This window comes from Engraulis encrasicolus, chromosome 9 (genome assembly GCF_034702125.1).
Source record: "Engraulis encrasicolus isolate BLACKSEA-1 chromosome 9, IST_EnEncr_1.0, whole genome shotgun sequence".
Lineage (NCBI taxonomy): Eukaryota > Metazoa > Chordata > Actinopteri > Clupeiformes > Engraulidae > Engraulis > Engraulis encrasicolus.
Genome location: NC_085865.1, coordinates 49,182,495 through 49,199,129, shown reverse-complemented (window position 1 = coordinate 49,199,129; position 16,635 = coordinate 49,182,495). Strand labels below are relative to the sequence as shown.

Below are 16,635 nucleotides of genomic sequence, written 5' to 3'. Positions count from 1 at the left end.
TGCAGTACATTTAATAATGAGACCAACGTATTGGCTTACGCCCTCATCAGGGTCATCTGGTGAAGGCGTAAGACGAAACTTTGGTCTCATTAAATGTACTGCATGATGCTCAGAGTGTGCCACGACAATTGTTTTTTCATTGGGCTCAGACTAATGCAATAGTATATACTAGCACATAGAAGTATACCACAGTGCACGGATGTATGATGGCAAAGTTTTATTTTCCTAGCTATAAATATTTAGCGTGTGTACAGTAAATGCAATATCAATGCATTTTTTAATAACTATTGAATTTGGCCCACGACTTAAAGGAGCACTCCCGCCAATTTCAATATGGTGTTGTATTGGTCACGCTATCCTTGACATCTCAGTATCCGGTGATGCTGCATTGTTTGACTTAGCCCTTTCTGAGATATGAGGTATTGTAATGGGGGCAGCTTTTTAAATTTTTTAAAATGTTAACATGGGCATACTCCAAATATTTTACCAAAAGGTATCGCTGTTTGATAGTTTTCTACTGATGTTGCACAACCTTTTGGATGTTTTTGGGAATAAATCAAGATGCTTTTTTTATGTAAACAAACACCTGCCCCCATTACAATGACCAGGATCTCAAAAAAGGCTGAAGGGGAAAAAAGGAAAAAGATGTCAGGTACTGGCAAGTCCATGGTAGTGTGAGCATTACAACTGCATGTTGAAATTGGCTGAAGGTACCCTTTAATCCCAGATTTTTATTTTGGCCGACTGTGAATTTCAGTGTGACATCCCTGCACCTCAACAGCGGGTGTGTCCAGAGGGTCTGAACTTTCTGTGTTTTTTGTTGTTGTAGCTGTTCTCCCAAGAATGCCCAACCAAGAATGCCCAGCTTTCTACACTTCAGGAAGTACAACTTAGACATTACTTTGTGCTATGGAACTTCTACCATGCATCCATTTGGATCCATTTGATATAGTATCACCGTATGGTATGGCAGCTGTACCAAGGTGGACAGCCTTTAGGGTAGTCAAGGCAGCGGAGAAGATGCGGAGAAGATAATTGCCTGCTGGTATACCAGCATTTTATTGTATTGTCAAAGCAGTGTGTGTTGGAACTGAAAATGCTGTATTGTAGGGCAACAGGTGTACGTTTCAAAGTGTTTTGAAATGTAATTTATGAATACATTTGCAGACAGACGATCTAATGTAATGTCAATACATGCAAATTTCTTTGTAGAATTTTCATTGTCTGCTCATTGCCTAGTTACATAATAGACATGTCTACACATTTTGTCTGGTTAATTTTTAGTGTATGTCGCAGATTCACTGTCATATGTTGGTTGTTTGCCAAATAAATGGCAAAAGGATGTATATTGCCTACTATTTTTTGTGCCAGTAAGATTCCCTACACTACATCTTAACAGTAACCTGATTGTTTTTGTACGTAAAGAAGAGGTTTATGCTGGCCCCATCTCAGGGTTTTTTTTTTCACATGATGGCATGACTCTTGCCTTACTCCAAGGTAGTAACCAAAGACTCACCAGGTGGTGATTCAGGTTTCTTATTGGCCCCTATGGGCACAGGGTAGCAAACATATGCTCAAAGACTTAGGATATGCTCAAAGACTTAGCTTAGAAAGGTGGCTATGTCAGTGTGCAACTTCACAGGTGAAATTTTAGGGTTTTTTTTTTTTTTTTTTTTAAAGCTTTATGATATCCAATCACAAATATTTTTTGACAAATATTCACTAAGTAGGCCTGATGGGCATATACACTGCAAATTGAATGACCAAAGAAGTAGGCTATTGCACCTGATGGTGTGCATAGTAGTTGAAAGGGGCAGACACATAGATCCACCTATTCATTGATGGTGTTAATTTTCAGGTCATAGGCCTACTGTAGGTTTCAAAGCAGTTGTGGACAAAGTAAAAGTAAAAAGTACTGTTGTGGGGTAATTACAACATTAGCCCATATAATTACACAGTTGTTGTCACACCGTTTAGGCCTACTCCATTGTATCTCTGAGATGGACTGTGTAGGCCTATACATGAGTTCACAGTGTTTGTAAACACGATATTGTGAGGAGGGGCAAGACACTGCTGGCAGCCAACCACGTGAGCTTTTTTTTTTGACCGACAATGGTTTCCAACAATCAGAGGCTGAGTTGTGCGCAGTTAGTTTCGCGCAGTCAGGGGAACACAAAAAAATAGAACCCATAGGCATAGGCTATTGAAAAACAATAAACCTAATAACAAGGACCCACGACAAACTCAATCCAACCTGTGTGGGCCTGTAGAATCAGTTTATCGTAAGACAAGTAGGCTACATTTGTCTACTTTTCACTCAGATAAGTAACCTCTATTGGAAAGAAACAAGTTTTTTTTTCACTTATACTACACCACTGCTTAAAAGTTGTTCGCGGTAGGCCTAGGTGGGCTATCGCGAGGATGACCGTCTGCTCGTGCTCACTGCTCGTGTCTGTTACGTAGAGACCACTGATTGGCTCTTTTAACCACAAACATGCTGGCAGGTAGACTACCAGAGAGGATTTTACCGCCAAAAGAACGTGCTAGCCACCTCTAGTTCTACGCAACTAGCGACATCATAGGACACTCAGCAGTTCATCTCTGGCTAGCGTTACACCATGTCGGAAGGTACACGGTCCGGGAAGAACAAATATGCGAAAAAGCAAGGCAGCCAGGAGGCCGGCGATGAGCCGGAAAAGGGTACGTTTTTAATCTGCTTCTAATAATTACCCAATTGTTGACTTTTGTTACTTAATGTGTACCACAAAACATTTGAAAACGATAGACGTAACAGCCAGTTTGCATGCCGTTAGCATCCCACAACTCCAACACTTCGTCAGTTACTGCTCACGCTACACGCACCACCACATAGCCTACATAGCAAGGCAAGCAAGCCGCTATTCTGAGAGCTCCGAAAGGTTCTAATTACCCACATGTTGCAAACACAATGTCCTCCGTGATATCTTTCGAAATATTCTAATGTAAAGCATGCAATTAATAGGGGGCACCGAGCGCAAACTAACAGAGATGGTGTGTGTTTCTCGAAAGCGATTTGGCTAACCAATTGGAGTGCTTCACATTTAATATTGTCACCATGTCGTTTCTTGAAAACCATATGTAATGAATTTACGATATACTGCTGACAATAGCAGTAGGCCGAATACACCTCTTTCTTCTGACTAATTGCGTTTCGCTGAATTTGGGTGGACGCCTCCGAGATATTTGCACTAGGGCTCGTGCACACTGTGTGGGTGTGGGCGGCTGTTCTGTGATCTCACACACAGCTCGCAGCAGGTCCCCAGCAGAGGGTGGAGGGTAGAGCAGACAGTGACAACTTGAGCGCAATATCATACTTCCTAGTTTTAACTTTACTGAGAAGATGAATGATGCAAATATGTAGGCCAAGGGTTGGTCTAAATAGTAAGCGTTTTCTGTATGCAGATCAAACTACCACGTTTTAGCATAGGTGTCACGACGTGTACTCATCCGATAGAGGTCTGTGTTTATTTCTGATATTTTAAGTTGCTTGGTCTGCATGTTACATACATGAGATAGCTAGGTTAACTGGGATATGTAGTTTTGCGATTAATTTCAATATGACATTCTTTGTTTAGACATGGCACCAACAGGGGAGGCCCTGCTGCGAAGCAAGATAAAAGATCTAACAGACGAGAGGGATGCTCTTCTGAAGATTGTCAAAGGTAAGGTTCATAACCAACATAGTGACTCAAATCAATCATAGGCAAACTGTTTGAATGTCTTTTAAATGTGTATTATGTATGATGATGGCCAGATTATGTGTTGCTATTTTATGCTGCTCGTTGCAACTGTGCTGCATATGACCAAATTCTGTCTTTTTATATACTGGTATATTCACTAAGACTAAGCAATGAATTCATTATGACTGGGAAAATTGCGCTTTTCATACACGAAAAGGGGATCTTCTCCATGGTCCACCATTTTGAATTTACATAAATAGACATTTTTAGCTGCAAAACTTAATATACTTTGGTTATACTTAGTAAATATAGGAAATATTCATGGCAATTTAACATTTTGTAATAGGCAGCACAGTTTCAATGAACAGAATGGTTGCAGTACCCATTCTGGCCACATTCTACTCAGTGTACCTTTACGTAATAAACACCGTAATTCCCAAAATGTCCATAAAGTAAGCTTAGTACAACACCTGCTGCACTTGCTACAGGATCGTAATATGCTTCAGTAGTCATAGTACAGTGTGTCACAGAAGTACACATTACTGCAGATTTGAACGTATATATTTGGGGCAGTCATGGGTTAGCGGTTAGAGCGTCAGACTTGCATCCCAGAGGTTGCCGCCGGTTCGACTCCCGACCCGCCAGGTTGGTGGGGGGAGTAATCAACCAGTGCTCTCCCCCATCCTCCTCCATGACTGAGGTACCCTGAGCATGGTACCGTCCCACCGCACTGCTCCCCATGGGGCGCCACTGAGGGCTGCCCCCTTGCACGGGTGAGGCATAAATGCAATTTCGTTGTGTGCAGTGTGCAGTGTTCACTTGTGTGCTGTGGAGTGCTGTGTCACAATGACAATGGGAGTTGGCATTTCCCAATGGGCTTTCACTTTTTTCACTTTCATATTTTCATAGGAGAACATTAAAGACATTTCTCTTAAACTGGAACCATGTTGTGTCGTATGAGAATCAGATAAACCAGTGTTTCTCAAAGTGGGGCAGAAGCCCCCCTAGGGGGGCGCGGAGGTATTGGAGGGGGGGGCGCGTGAAGTCAGAAGGTTTTTCTTTTTTAATACTTTTCTGCTTTGCCATTAAGTCAACACATTCACTTTACAATCACAATATATTCATTAATTTATGCACTAAAATTTAGAGAACATCATAGGGCATATACGTGTATTAGGCTCTAATAAACTTTAAGAAGGCCTATTTATTTGAATTTTCGTAACCATTTTGCTCGAGGGGGGCGCAGTCAGACACCCTTCCTCTGAAGGGGGGGATGTCACAAAAAGTTTGAGAAACACTGAAATAAACTAATTAGCGTTAGATGGTGTCAAGCGTGTGTTATGGTAAACAAGTGATTACTAAAAAGTGTTCCATTTGTTAAGTCAAGCATGGTAGTGGGACTGACATGGTTTGGGGATGCATGAATGCAGTCAACATTGGAGAGCTGAATTTCACCTATAGAAACATGCATGTCAACATGTTCTGTGACTGCTGAAGCAGATCATAATACTCTCTAGAGGATTCATGCCCCAAACCATGTCAGGCCCACTAGTCTGGGACTGACATGCCAACAACACTACCAACAATATTTTCCTTCATGACTGAGGTACTGTGAGCATGGTACCTGCTATTTGGGCTGCCCCTTTACACCATACAGGCAATTCATTTACGGCAGCAACATTAGTTTACTGTTTTGGTGTGTGTGTGTGTGTGTGTGTGTGTGTGTGTGTGTGTGTGTGTGTGTGTGTGTGTGTGTGTGTGTGTGCGTGCGCGCGCTTTGTTCTGAAAGGCAAGGAAAACCCCCCAAAGAAAGTCCCCGAGGACAAATCGGAGAAAGACACCCGCTCTCGCTCCAGTTCACGGAGCAGGTCCTCGTCCTCCTCTTCCTCCTCCTCCTCCTCCTCGAACCATCGACGCCGACGCCACAAGAAGAGCAGGAAGAGTAAGAAGAGTAAGAGGGAGGACGCACAAGAAGAGCACAAAGAGCAAGAGCAAGAAGAAACATGGCCACAAAAGAGGTAAAGCGTTGAATTCTTACAACATAGTCTTTTACTAATATCATTCCGGTGCGCACCAGTCAACTTTCACCCTTTAGGGCACGTTAACAAATGTCTCTTGGCTTACGAAATCGCCCCCAAATGCTTAATTTTACTCATTATTTAGGTAGTTTGCATATTCTGATGTTTTATTTTGTTTTGTTTTTCTTCCAAATTTACCATGACCACGTTATTGACCCACCACTTCAGATCATTGTTGGTTACACTGCACTGTATTTGAGCAATAAGCCACGAGAGGCCGTGGGTTATGCTCGATTGATGTCGGGCAAGGGAAATAAACGTAAACGTTCCCTTAGCTGTTATCAATAGAGTATAACCCACGGACTCAAGTGGCTTATTGCTTATCTAACACTGTTACACTGTTACAATCGCTGACCAAATTTCTTTAAAAACAGTCCACTGTGTATCAATACATACATTTTGAATATTTGTTAACTTTTCAGTACACGCGCAGCCTGGGATTCCAAAATGCTAGGCAGCTCAGTGTTTATCATTGGAAGTCCCATTGGAGACCTGCACAGTGTATGACAAGAGCCTGTGGTCTTGTTGGCTGGCAGTTTTGTCCACTTGCTCGCACATGGTATTGTCAGTGACACCGTTTAGAAGAGCATACTATGTCGCTCGGAATTCTACATTGCGTTGCAAAGTGTTAGCCACTGCTGACAAGGCGGGGTTTCACGGTCGGCGGCAGCCTCTGAATGTTTGGAAGCTGCAGTCACTCAAACGTCCTCCTCAGGTGTGATTGTTGTGATAGAATAGAACTTCATTTACAAAGCATAGGAATCGATTTTGTACTCACGTTACGATAGTTATCCCAGAATAAAGTTGGTAGGCGTACAGAAACCGCTACAACATTCAGCCGACTACAGAACAGGTTCTTAGCACACACTACACTGGTCCAATGGAACTTCCAATGTTAAACACCTAGCCGCCCAGCATTTTGGAATCCCTGGCTGCGTGCGCATTCAATTTGCATCAAAACAGACCAAACCAAGTGTACTGAAGTGTGTTCTCTGACCTAAGAGGAGCTCCTCCTGACCTGTCTCGACTTTGGACACGCCCCCAGTCATCAACGTGCTCGGCCCAAACTCATTAGCAGCTCAGCTTTGCAGACAGGCAGCATGAGGCGACCAAATTGCAGCATGAAGCGACCAAATTGTTCCACGTGTTCGCTATTTAAACATCCCTGCACTACTAGTGAAGAGACCCAAAAGTTGTTGAACAAAATGAAACATGGCGATTTCCTACCTAGATAAAGAAATGGCACTGTAATGACAGGCGTAGTAACACATTCGGAGTACCTCGCCTTTGACACATTGATGCCTTCACTCCTAGTCCTCACACAAAGGGGGAGGTGATTGAGACTAGGAGTGAATAACACAAGGGGTGAATAACACCGCAGGAGTGAAATGCACAGATGTGCTCTTCTTGCAGACTCCCTACCCAAACTGCAACATATTCTCATTATTGTCGCAGATGCGCTGGGTCTAACTAAGACATGCATAGAATCTTCAAGTGGAAGGTTAGGGTTTATGCTCGATTGAACACGGCTATCAGCCAATCAGAATCGAGAACCGGACCATACAGTGTTATATGTTCTATTTTCAGTAGAGTAGTCAATAAGTGTTGCTGTCCTTCTTCATGGTATCGTCCATTCCACCTTTGGCTGCTTGCTGGGCTGCCTTGTATGCTTACGGCATGAATTAAATTTTGTTTTGTGTGGTGCAGAAGTGATGTAATATTTCTTTGTGTGTGTGTGTGTGTGTGTGTGTGTGTGTCGTCTAGGCCGATCCAAAGCCAGAAAACGCTATTCCAGCTCTTCCTCATCTTCCTCATCTTCCTCCTCTGATGACAAGGGCAAGTCAAAGAAGTCAAGAGGCGGACACAGCGAGGACTGCAGAAGAGGTAAAACTTGATTACAAATCTATTTATCTATTAAAGCTAATTATTTTTCAAATGAAAAATACTACAAATGGGACATATTTTCCTAGTGGTCATTCTTACATGTTGCTTTTCATAGTATTCACCATCCCGGGAGTATCACGCACTTAATTATCTATAAACCAGAGGTGGGGAAACTGTAATATGAATACAAACCAGGATTTCCCCCTGCACTAAGGGCCTATATTGAAGGTGGACACCATTCTGACAGACCCCACCTTCACTGGGTCCCTTGAAGATTAATCGATTAGTCTGCGTAAATGACGTCCTTTGGTCGACCAACAAAATACTTGGTCGTGGACAGCCCTAGAGTATAGGATGCTTTTTCATTCATAAAACATCAACACTTTCACCTAGAAGTTTAGTTGATGCGTTGTTAGCGAGCTCCATGAGGTCTCCAAACGGTGAAAGTATCATGTCCCAACTCCCATTACTTTTTAAATGGCAGGTGTGTAAAAAGTGCTGGGCTGGCCCAATGGCTGTTCCTATTGATTCTTGAAGTGCCTTTCTAAAGAGGTCAGCACATCTTCCACAATAGGTTAATTTGTGACTGAACCGTTTAACCTACCGTATTTTTCGGACTACAAGTCGCACTTTTTTTCATGGTTTGGCTGGACATGCGACATATACTCTGGTGCGACATATAGATGTTTTTTTTTTCTCCACAGGCGAGCACTATGTGCGCAACTAGGCCTATGTTGTGTTGCCTAATACCACTGATAGAAAAAATGTTGCAACTTACCACAACAAAAATTAGCATTTACAATGACGACTGAATAGAAATATACCACCCAAAAGAAGTTAAGATAGCCTACTGCTGAGTTCAAGCTGAAAGTAATTAAATATGCAGCCGAAAATGGCAATAGGGCAGCTGAACGAAAGTTTGGATGCAATGGAAAACTGTTTGGGGACTGGAGAAAAGCGGAGGAAAATGTGCATGTTGTGAAAAAAAAAAAAAAAGCTATCTGAAGATTCAAGGCCCACGTCTAGAAGAAGAGCTCAATACAGGACAAATGTGTTCTCGAACAACGCGCGCGCTGCGAGTCAACGGTCTTGTTACGGGCTCCATGACATTGCCAAAGAAATGAATAGGACTTTTTGCGGAAGTCAGGGACCTTGTGGATTTATTGCGTTATGCAATACAATCCCCTCTCGTGGATTTAATTGCGCTATGCAACGCAATCGCCTCTCTATCCGAGAACGAGCGTCTGTGTTATTAAAGACAGTCAGCCGACTTCCAGGTGAAAATCGGTCATTTCCGCAAGTTTCTGACAAACGAGCACAACGTGACACTACCATAGGCTACACAACATGGATGAAAACCCCCTCACCTTTGATACCGTCATGGGCTGGAGTCTCAGAAAAGGGGGTAAAGAAAGGCGTGCTCTGGAGACGGAACAAAGTTGCCTCGAACCCTCCCACGGTTCAAACGCAAAACAATGCCGAAAATTGAATGTGGTTCTGACTACAGGGCAACATGGCGCGTTATCTCTGTTTCTTCTTCTTTTTCTTTTTGTGGTTTTATGGCGGTTGGCAAACCATCTTAGTTGGTGCATTACCATCACCTCTGAATGCGTTGCCACTGCTTCAGATGCTGGTTTATAAAACAATGCCGTCTTTGAGCAGCAGCTTACTATGCGCCAGCTATCACAACATAGATTCCGTGGATAGAATAACCTTTCAAAAATGTGCGACGATTAGTCCGGTGCGACGTATATACCGTAATTGCTGGCCTATAACACGCTCCGGCGGAAAAGCCGCAGCCACGACTTTAAAAAAAAAATCAACAACAGAACACACATTGGCCGCATCGACGCACAAGCCGCATAAAATCAATGTTTGTTTTGTTTTTTGTTTTCGTTTTTGTTTTAATTCTAGTGGTGTAGCTGACAAGTCCATGCTTCAAAATGCAACTTTTACCATAGGGTACCGGTATTATGGGCGTTACGGTAGGCTGCGTCTACTCTCACAGTTCATTGGTTTTCTCCATGGCTGACTTCCGTAAACACAGCCATTAAATTCATGCCAAGACAGGGCTCCGATCATGGCTATTACCGGTAATAGTATGACGGTGTTCTTGGATTTTAACTTCCATTAACCAGCTCACGCTTCAAATGCTCTCAACACAGAACCAGCATTTTAAAATGCGTCAAAACTTTTCAACACAAAACTTAAACACAGTTTCCCAAGCACAGCCATTCACACAGAGAGTAGCATAAGTTAGCCTACCAGATCAGCCATGCTATTCCTCATAATCGCCCTCCTCCTGCGCACTGAAACCATTAAAATCCTCTTCTTCAGTGTCCGAATTGAAGAGCTGAAGAATTTCCATGCGAGCTGCTTCTCTTTCCGTGTCGGAGTCGATGTCGCTGTCGTCTTGGGACAAGTTGCCGGTGTTGTCGGCTTCCGCACGCAGCAGTCCTGCCTTCCGAAAACCATTGACGATGGTGGTGGTTTTAACTTTGCTCCATGCCGTCAGGATCCAGTCGCAGACTTGGGCATAAGTTGCTCTTCGCATTCGGCCAGTGTTGGTGAAAGATTTCTCGCCGCTGGTCATCCATACTTCCCACTCCACTCTGAGTGCTGCTTTAAAGGCACGATTCACGCTGATGTCGAGAGGTTGCAGGTACTTCGTCGTGCCGCCCGGGATCACAGCTGGGATGGAGTTGGTGCTCTTGATAGCTTCTTTCACGGAATCCGTGATGTGGGCTCTCATGCTATCCAGCACCAGCAATGCCTTTTTACTGCGAAAAAATCCCCCTGGTCGCTTGCCATAACATTCCGCCAACCACTCCTTCATCACACTTTCGACCATCCATCCTTTCTTGTTCACCCTCACGACCACTCCTCTCGGTATGTTCTCTTTTGGCATCGTCATCCGCTTAAAGATGACCATCGGTGGCAGCTTCTGGCCGGATGCTGTGCAGCTCAAAACACAGGTGAAGTGAGTCCTCTCGTGCCCAGTTGTTTTCAGCGTGACTGACGATTCACCTTTCTTGTTCACAGTCCTAGTGAGAGGCAGGTCAAACGTCAACGGCACCTCATCCATGTTCACAATCTCGTTGGGTCCGATTGAATGCTCCGCTATCTTTTCATGAATGAAGTGACGGAAGTTGGCGATCTTTTCCTCGTAGTCAGGAGGGAGTTGCTGGCACAGGGTCGTTCGCGCTCTGATGGACAGGCCCTTCCTTCGCATGAATCTGAGGCACCACGATGGTCCACCACAAAAATCCTCAATTCCTATTTCTGTGGCAATAGTTTTCGCCTTTAGACGAATTTGGACAGTGGAAATGCCTCGACCGTCGGCTCTCTGGGTATTCACCCAGTCCTCCAAGACGTTTTCAAGGTCGGGCCAACGGCTCTTACAGCCCCTGAAGGCTTTCCTCGTCTTCTTACACTGGGAAAGTTCATCACGCTGCTGTCTCCAGCGTCTCACCATGGACTCGTTTATTCCCAAGTGACGTGCAGCAGCCCTGTTTCCATCTCGAATGGCCAGCTCGATCGCCTTCAATTTAAAATTAGCATCATACGCCTTTCTACGAGAGTTATTGTTGTCCATCTTGAGTGAGCGTAATGTAGCGTAAAATGGCGGATCCGAAGTGTGACAACCTGAACGTTATCGCAACTTTTTGGTACATTGTAATTTAGTTCTAGAACTACAGTAGGGTCATTTTCATTGGTCAGATGCAGGCTGCCGGTTACGTTTTGGCGGTAAAGACACGCAATTGCATAGTTTGGGCACTAGATGGGAGTGTTCAGTAACTAAATGCAGAGCTGCGTGTAGATTTCCCTTATTTAAATATAAGAACATCACAGTTTGCCGGTAAAAATCCACAAATTGGCCGCATCGTCGTAACAGCCGCAGGGTGCAAAACGTGTGACAAAAGTAGCGGCTTATGGGCCGGCAATTACGGTATGTTTTTTTCATCTTCAAAATGCATTTTTGGGCTGTTGCGACTTAAACTCCGGAGCGACATATAGTCCAAAAAAGACGGTATACACTTCATTCAACGACTGTTAGAAAGATCACACGTGTGACTCCAATCTGTGCAAAGGACATGTGCCAATTCTTTTAGTTTTTTAACAACAGCGATCTAAAAACTAGAAACTGTTTTGATTCTGCCTTAGAGCACAATACTAACTGCCATACAGTCAATCAGAACAGGTGCTGCCAATACAGGGTTCCATCTCAACTGTCACTTTCTCTCAGCATTCTATAGGATTATTTCATGTGAAATCAGACACTTTGGGACCCGACCGACACAGATTTCAATCATACTTGGTGTGCCGATTTAGTAGCAAGGTAGCACCCCAGATCTGCATTTGTGTGGATCTAACGCCAATATTAAGGGAGAAACAGACTTGGAAAGGTTTACATATGAGTGTAGGACACTATACATTCAGCATTGATTATATCAGTCAATGTAAGTCACAAAAAGATGTCTGTGGTGTTATTTGAAAGCTCTTTTCTGGCTCTACAAATTACACAACAGCATGGAATACAACAACCCTCAGAATATGAATTATGATCAATTAAGGCTGTAACGATATTGCATCGAACCGAGGGATCGCGGAACGCAGACCCACGAACCCCTATCGCGACCCTTCCACGCAGAATCGCGATGCGCCCTGCCAAAGTTGTTACCCCTCAGTTTAGAAAACAGCAGGATACAGGCAAATGTTTGCATATGCGTTTAAAAAAATCAAGTAGAAAAGGGGCGCACATGTGCGAGTAACACTTCCATTCACCTCTCTCTTATGAAATGTGTCTAACCAGCACGTGCATTATCATGCCTGTGCAACCTCCGCGAGACGAAAACTTGGGAAAACGTCGGAAGGTAAAGCACAGAAATGAACAACTGACCAAGAAGGCTTTATCAAACGTGAACATTTTTTGATTCATACATGCACCGTCCGATGCATGTTGAGTGGAGATAGATGTTGAGCGGAGCGAGAGAGCGAGATGCTCCGCCTGCCCAAATTCATAAACCACGCTACGCTCTAATAAGGGAAGTGTCTGAAGTCGGGCGAATGTTGAGGTCGATGTGGATATAGACAACATTATTTCTTCCCCGCATTGACCGCCTAGCCTGGGAACTCCCATACTGCCTTTAGTTCTACACAATCGTTTCGATCTGAAAGACAATATGGCGAGGATGACTCATAACGTCCAAGATCATGGGATATGTGTCATAATGGCCAAGCATTCCAACCTTTACAGTTTCTCTGCCCAATCAGAGAGCAGGGCAGTGTGTCATAATAGCCAAGTATTCCGGCCCCTATGGAATTTACAATAGGCAACTACCCAGACCTAATCTCACTTGTGATTAGGTCTGGTGTTGACCAGGCAATTGACCGCCTGCCTAGTGAAAACATGCTCCATTTCAGCATCTGTGTAACAGGTTGTCTCGTCTGTTACATCTGCATCCATTCCTGAACTTGACAAAATGTCAGATCACAAAACCAAACAAAGGACAACGTGCGTGTTGCATTGTGAGAACAACTGAGGTTCATTTCGAGTTTTGTTTGTATGAGCGTGTGCGCGCTGCTGCACGATCAAAAAAGTGACACAAATATTAAACATCAAAATTAAGTGTTGCATTTCTGTAAGTAACTGTGTACAACATGTTTCCTGACGAAATATGACCATTGTTGTTTTCAGTTAGTGTTTGGATAGCCTATTAATTGGATAATGTTTGATAATGTGAGACAGTTTTTATAGGCTACCTACTGGAACCCAGACCCTTCTCTCTCCGTCTCTGTCTCTCACACAAGGTCTTTCCAACATTTATTTTAGTTTTGTTTTCTCAATAGTAGTTTCTTTTTAATTTAGGGATAGAGATATCAAAAATAAAACTGCTCATCTCTGCCCCAAAAGGCAAGCCCGCTTCCAGTATTTTCTGTGAGAATGCAATGTAGTTAGTCATACTATTTCAACTTTCCAATTCTTATTTTGCACTACAATATCCTATTACTGGACCCTGCAGGAATCTTTCTTGTTAAGCACAAGAAGCACTGCAACACACAGCACTTTTTGTACCATCCATAATACGTTTTATGTATCTTTTGCTTCTTGCAGCTCGTGACCCTGATGAGGCGGTGGACCGATACAGGAAGGTCCTGGCCAATACGGCCAAGGGCGTGAAGATTCGCACGGCCTGCGAAAAAGCGGGCGTCAATGCTCTTACAATTAGGGCCACAGCCAATATTGCTGAGCTGGCTTTGGCCGACCCGGAAAAGTATGTTGCCGTTAAAGAAGCAAATACAGGGGTAACGCTCGGGGAATTTGCCCGCCGCTGCCACCAGGCCATCCGGGGTGATGAGGAACTGAAGGCAAAAGTGGAAAAAATGAAGAGGGAGAGAGGGCTGGTGCCTTTCTCTAAAAAGTTTTAAACTTTTTGGAAACATGTTCATTTTACAGCTTAAGTTTAAGTGGCAAGTTTAAGTGGCAAGCGGTAAGTGACATTGTGCCATAGATTTTTTTTATTTATTTGTTTGAAAAATTACTCCTCCCATAGAGTTAAATGATTGAGTTGTACCTTTCTCCTGTAATTTAAGCCATTCGCTGACTGGCAGTGCAAATTCTCTCGACACAAGTTAGCAATTGACATTGAATCTTATGAGACCAGCAAACTGTTAGCTGGTCTTCTAGGATTCAATGTCAATTGCTAATTTGGATCGAGAATTTGCACTGCCAGTCAGAGAATGGCTTTAACTACAGGAGAAAGGTACAACTCAATCATTTAACTCTATGGGAGGTGTAATTTTTCAAAGCAAAAAAAAAAATCTATGGCACAATGTCACTTACCGTAACTCTATCACAAGTTTGAGCTATGTTGATGTGTGCAGTGTGCGCTTGAGTGCTGTGTTACAGTATTTCTCAATTGGTTTTGTACATTTCTCGAATCTCTCTCGCAATTTGCAAAACATAATATTCATTCTCAAAACAGCTTTAACAAATGGCAAAACACCGTGGATGACCTGCAAAACCGAGTCTCTTGCTCAAAACCCAAGTTTTTGTGTCAATGAACATATCAGTGCTAGCAGAATGGTTAGTCATTGTGTCATAGTGTGGTCCGTGTATGGACAAGCTAGTCAAATCGCTTTGTCATGTTGTCAATTGAATAGTACACTCTTGAGGATCTTTTCTGAAGCAAAATGTTGTTTAGATTGGATGGAAATTCGACTTTATATTACATTGATCACTGCAAAATAGGAAAAATAGCAAACTCTGGTTGAGGTGTCAAAATGCGCCCTCTACCATCCCTTTTTACTTGTCTTGCAAGCCCATGTGAAAAAAGTCTAGAACTGTAAAGCAAAATAAATTTGAAACAATACACTGATACTGTATAAAGTGCACTTACTGTCTTGTGATATTCTAGGGAAATATTGTAATTTTGTGTGGAGCGTAATTATAAAGGGCACATGAGGCATAGAGTAATATAATGCAGTACAGTGCCTATTGTTGTATTGCATGCCTGTTTTCTCTATCCCTTCTATTGCCTTTGATTAGAGAGAGTCAATATTTACCTGTGAGCAATTCAGATCACATTTGTAGATAAAGATCCAATGGAAATTATACAGTGCTTACCACATTATGACAGCTTGGTAAGTCATTTTGCATGTCAAGACTTAAACTATGACAAAGGGCCTAAATGTTTTGGGGGGTGAGATAGTTTTGTGTATTCAGTGACAATGCTTTTTGAGTGATATGACAAAAGCAATTGATAATGTACGAAAAAGCTGAGAATTGTACACAACCATCTGCATGGTGATGAAAGCATCTGCTAAATGCTGAAAACTATGAGAAACGTATTTTACCATGTGCACAGATAACAGCAGGAAGTCACAATTGAACAAGAAGTTCTGAGAATGATTATTCTGTTGTGAGAAATGTATAAGAATAATGAATGTTAAGATTTTATAAAAGAACCTGTTTTAATGAAGAACACTGTGTCTGTTTCTGTATTCCAAAGGCGTACATTCTTTTCTATTTTTATCAGTTTGACCATCAATTGGCAACAGTGTGTGCTGTGAGAACCACAGTGTTAAGTAGGCTCCGCATAGCTGTTAGCTATGTAGTAGTATTACCATACATTTATCATGCCCTACCAACTTTATTTCAAGGTTCTGCTAGCAGTTAGCTATGCATTTGTAATGCTCTACCAACTTTATTTCAAGGTTTCGCATAGCTATTAGATATCCATTTGTTATGCGTTTATAATGCTCTACCAACTTTATTTCAAGGTTCTGCATAGCAGTTAGCTATGTATCAGAAATGTGTTTATAATGCTCTACCAACTTTATTTCAAGGTTCTGTATAGCTGTTAGCTATGTATTAGAAATGCGTTTATAATGCTCTACCAACTTTATTTCAAGGTTCTGTATATCAGTTAGCTATGCATTAGAAATGCGTTTATAATGCTCTACCAACTTTATTTCAAGGTTCTCTGTAGCTGTAGCTATTTATTACTAATACATTTATAATGCTCTGGAAATTATAGTGAGCTTCTCCCTAGCTTTTAGCTATGTATCAGTAATACATTAATAATGCTAATTATACTATAATAATATGTTTATAATAGAATTACAGTTAGTTACATTATTCAATAGTGAAGTGTTTAGTGATATATTGTTGTCATTGAGGAATGTTTATTAAGTGTTTTACAATTGATTTATTATTATTTAATAAGTAATTATAATAGTTTCGTAGGTGCACTACAAACCATTAGTAAACCATTTATTAGGCCTACTAGTGTATTATAATATCCAGTAAATGTTTAGTGAGTGTTTTACAATTACTTTATTATTATTTAATAAGTATCTATAATCATATTATATATGCACTATTAACCATTTAATAACTATTTACAGCGTAGTGAAAACTGTTTTGTTAGTTTATCATTAAAATGAATAAA

General features: G+C 42.1%; 1 protein-coding gene across 1 annotated transcript; it reads left to right on the top strand.

The window, feature by feature from the left end:
- Window positions 1-3,616: 3,616 nt before the first annotated feature.
- On the top strand, window positions 3,617-14,135 carry LOC134455304 (uncharacterized). The gene is made up of 4 exons (XM_063206326.1): window positions 3,617-3,701; window positions 5,576-5,737; window positions 7,562-7,681; window positions 13,797-14,135. Exons 1-4 carry the CDS (start codon window positions 3,617-3,619, stop codon window positions 14,108-14,110), a joined length of 681 nt encoding a protein of 226 aa, XP_063062396.1. The 3' UTR covers window positions 14,111-14,135.
- Window positions 14,136-16,635: the final 2,500 nt, after the last annotated feature.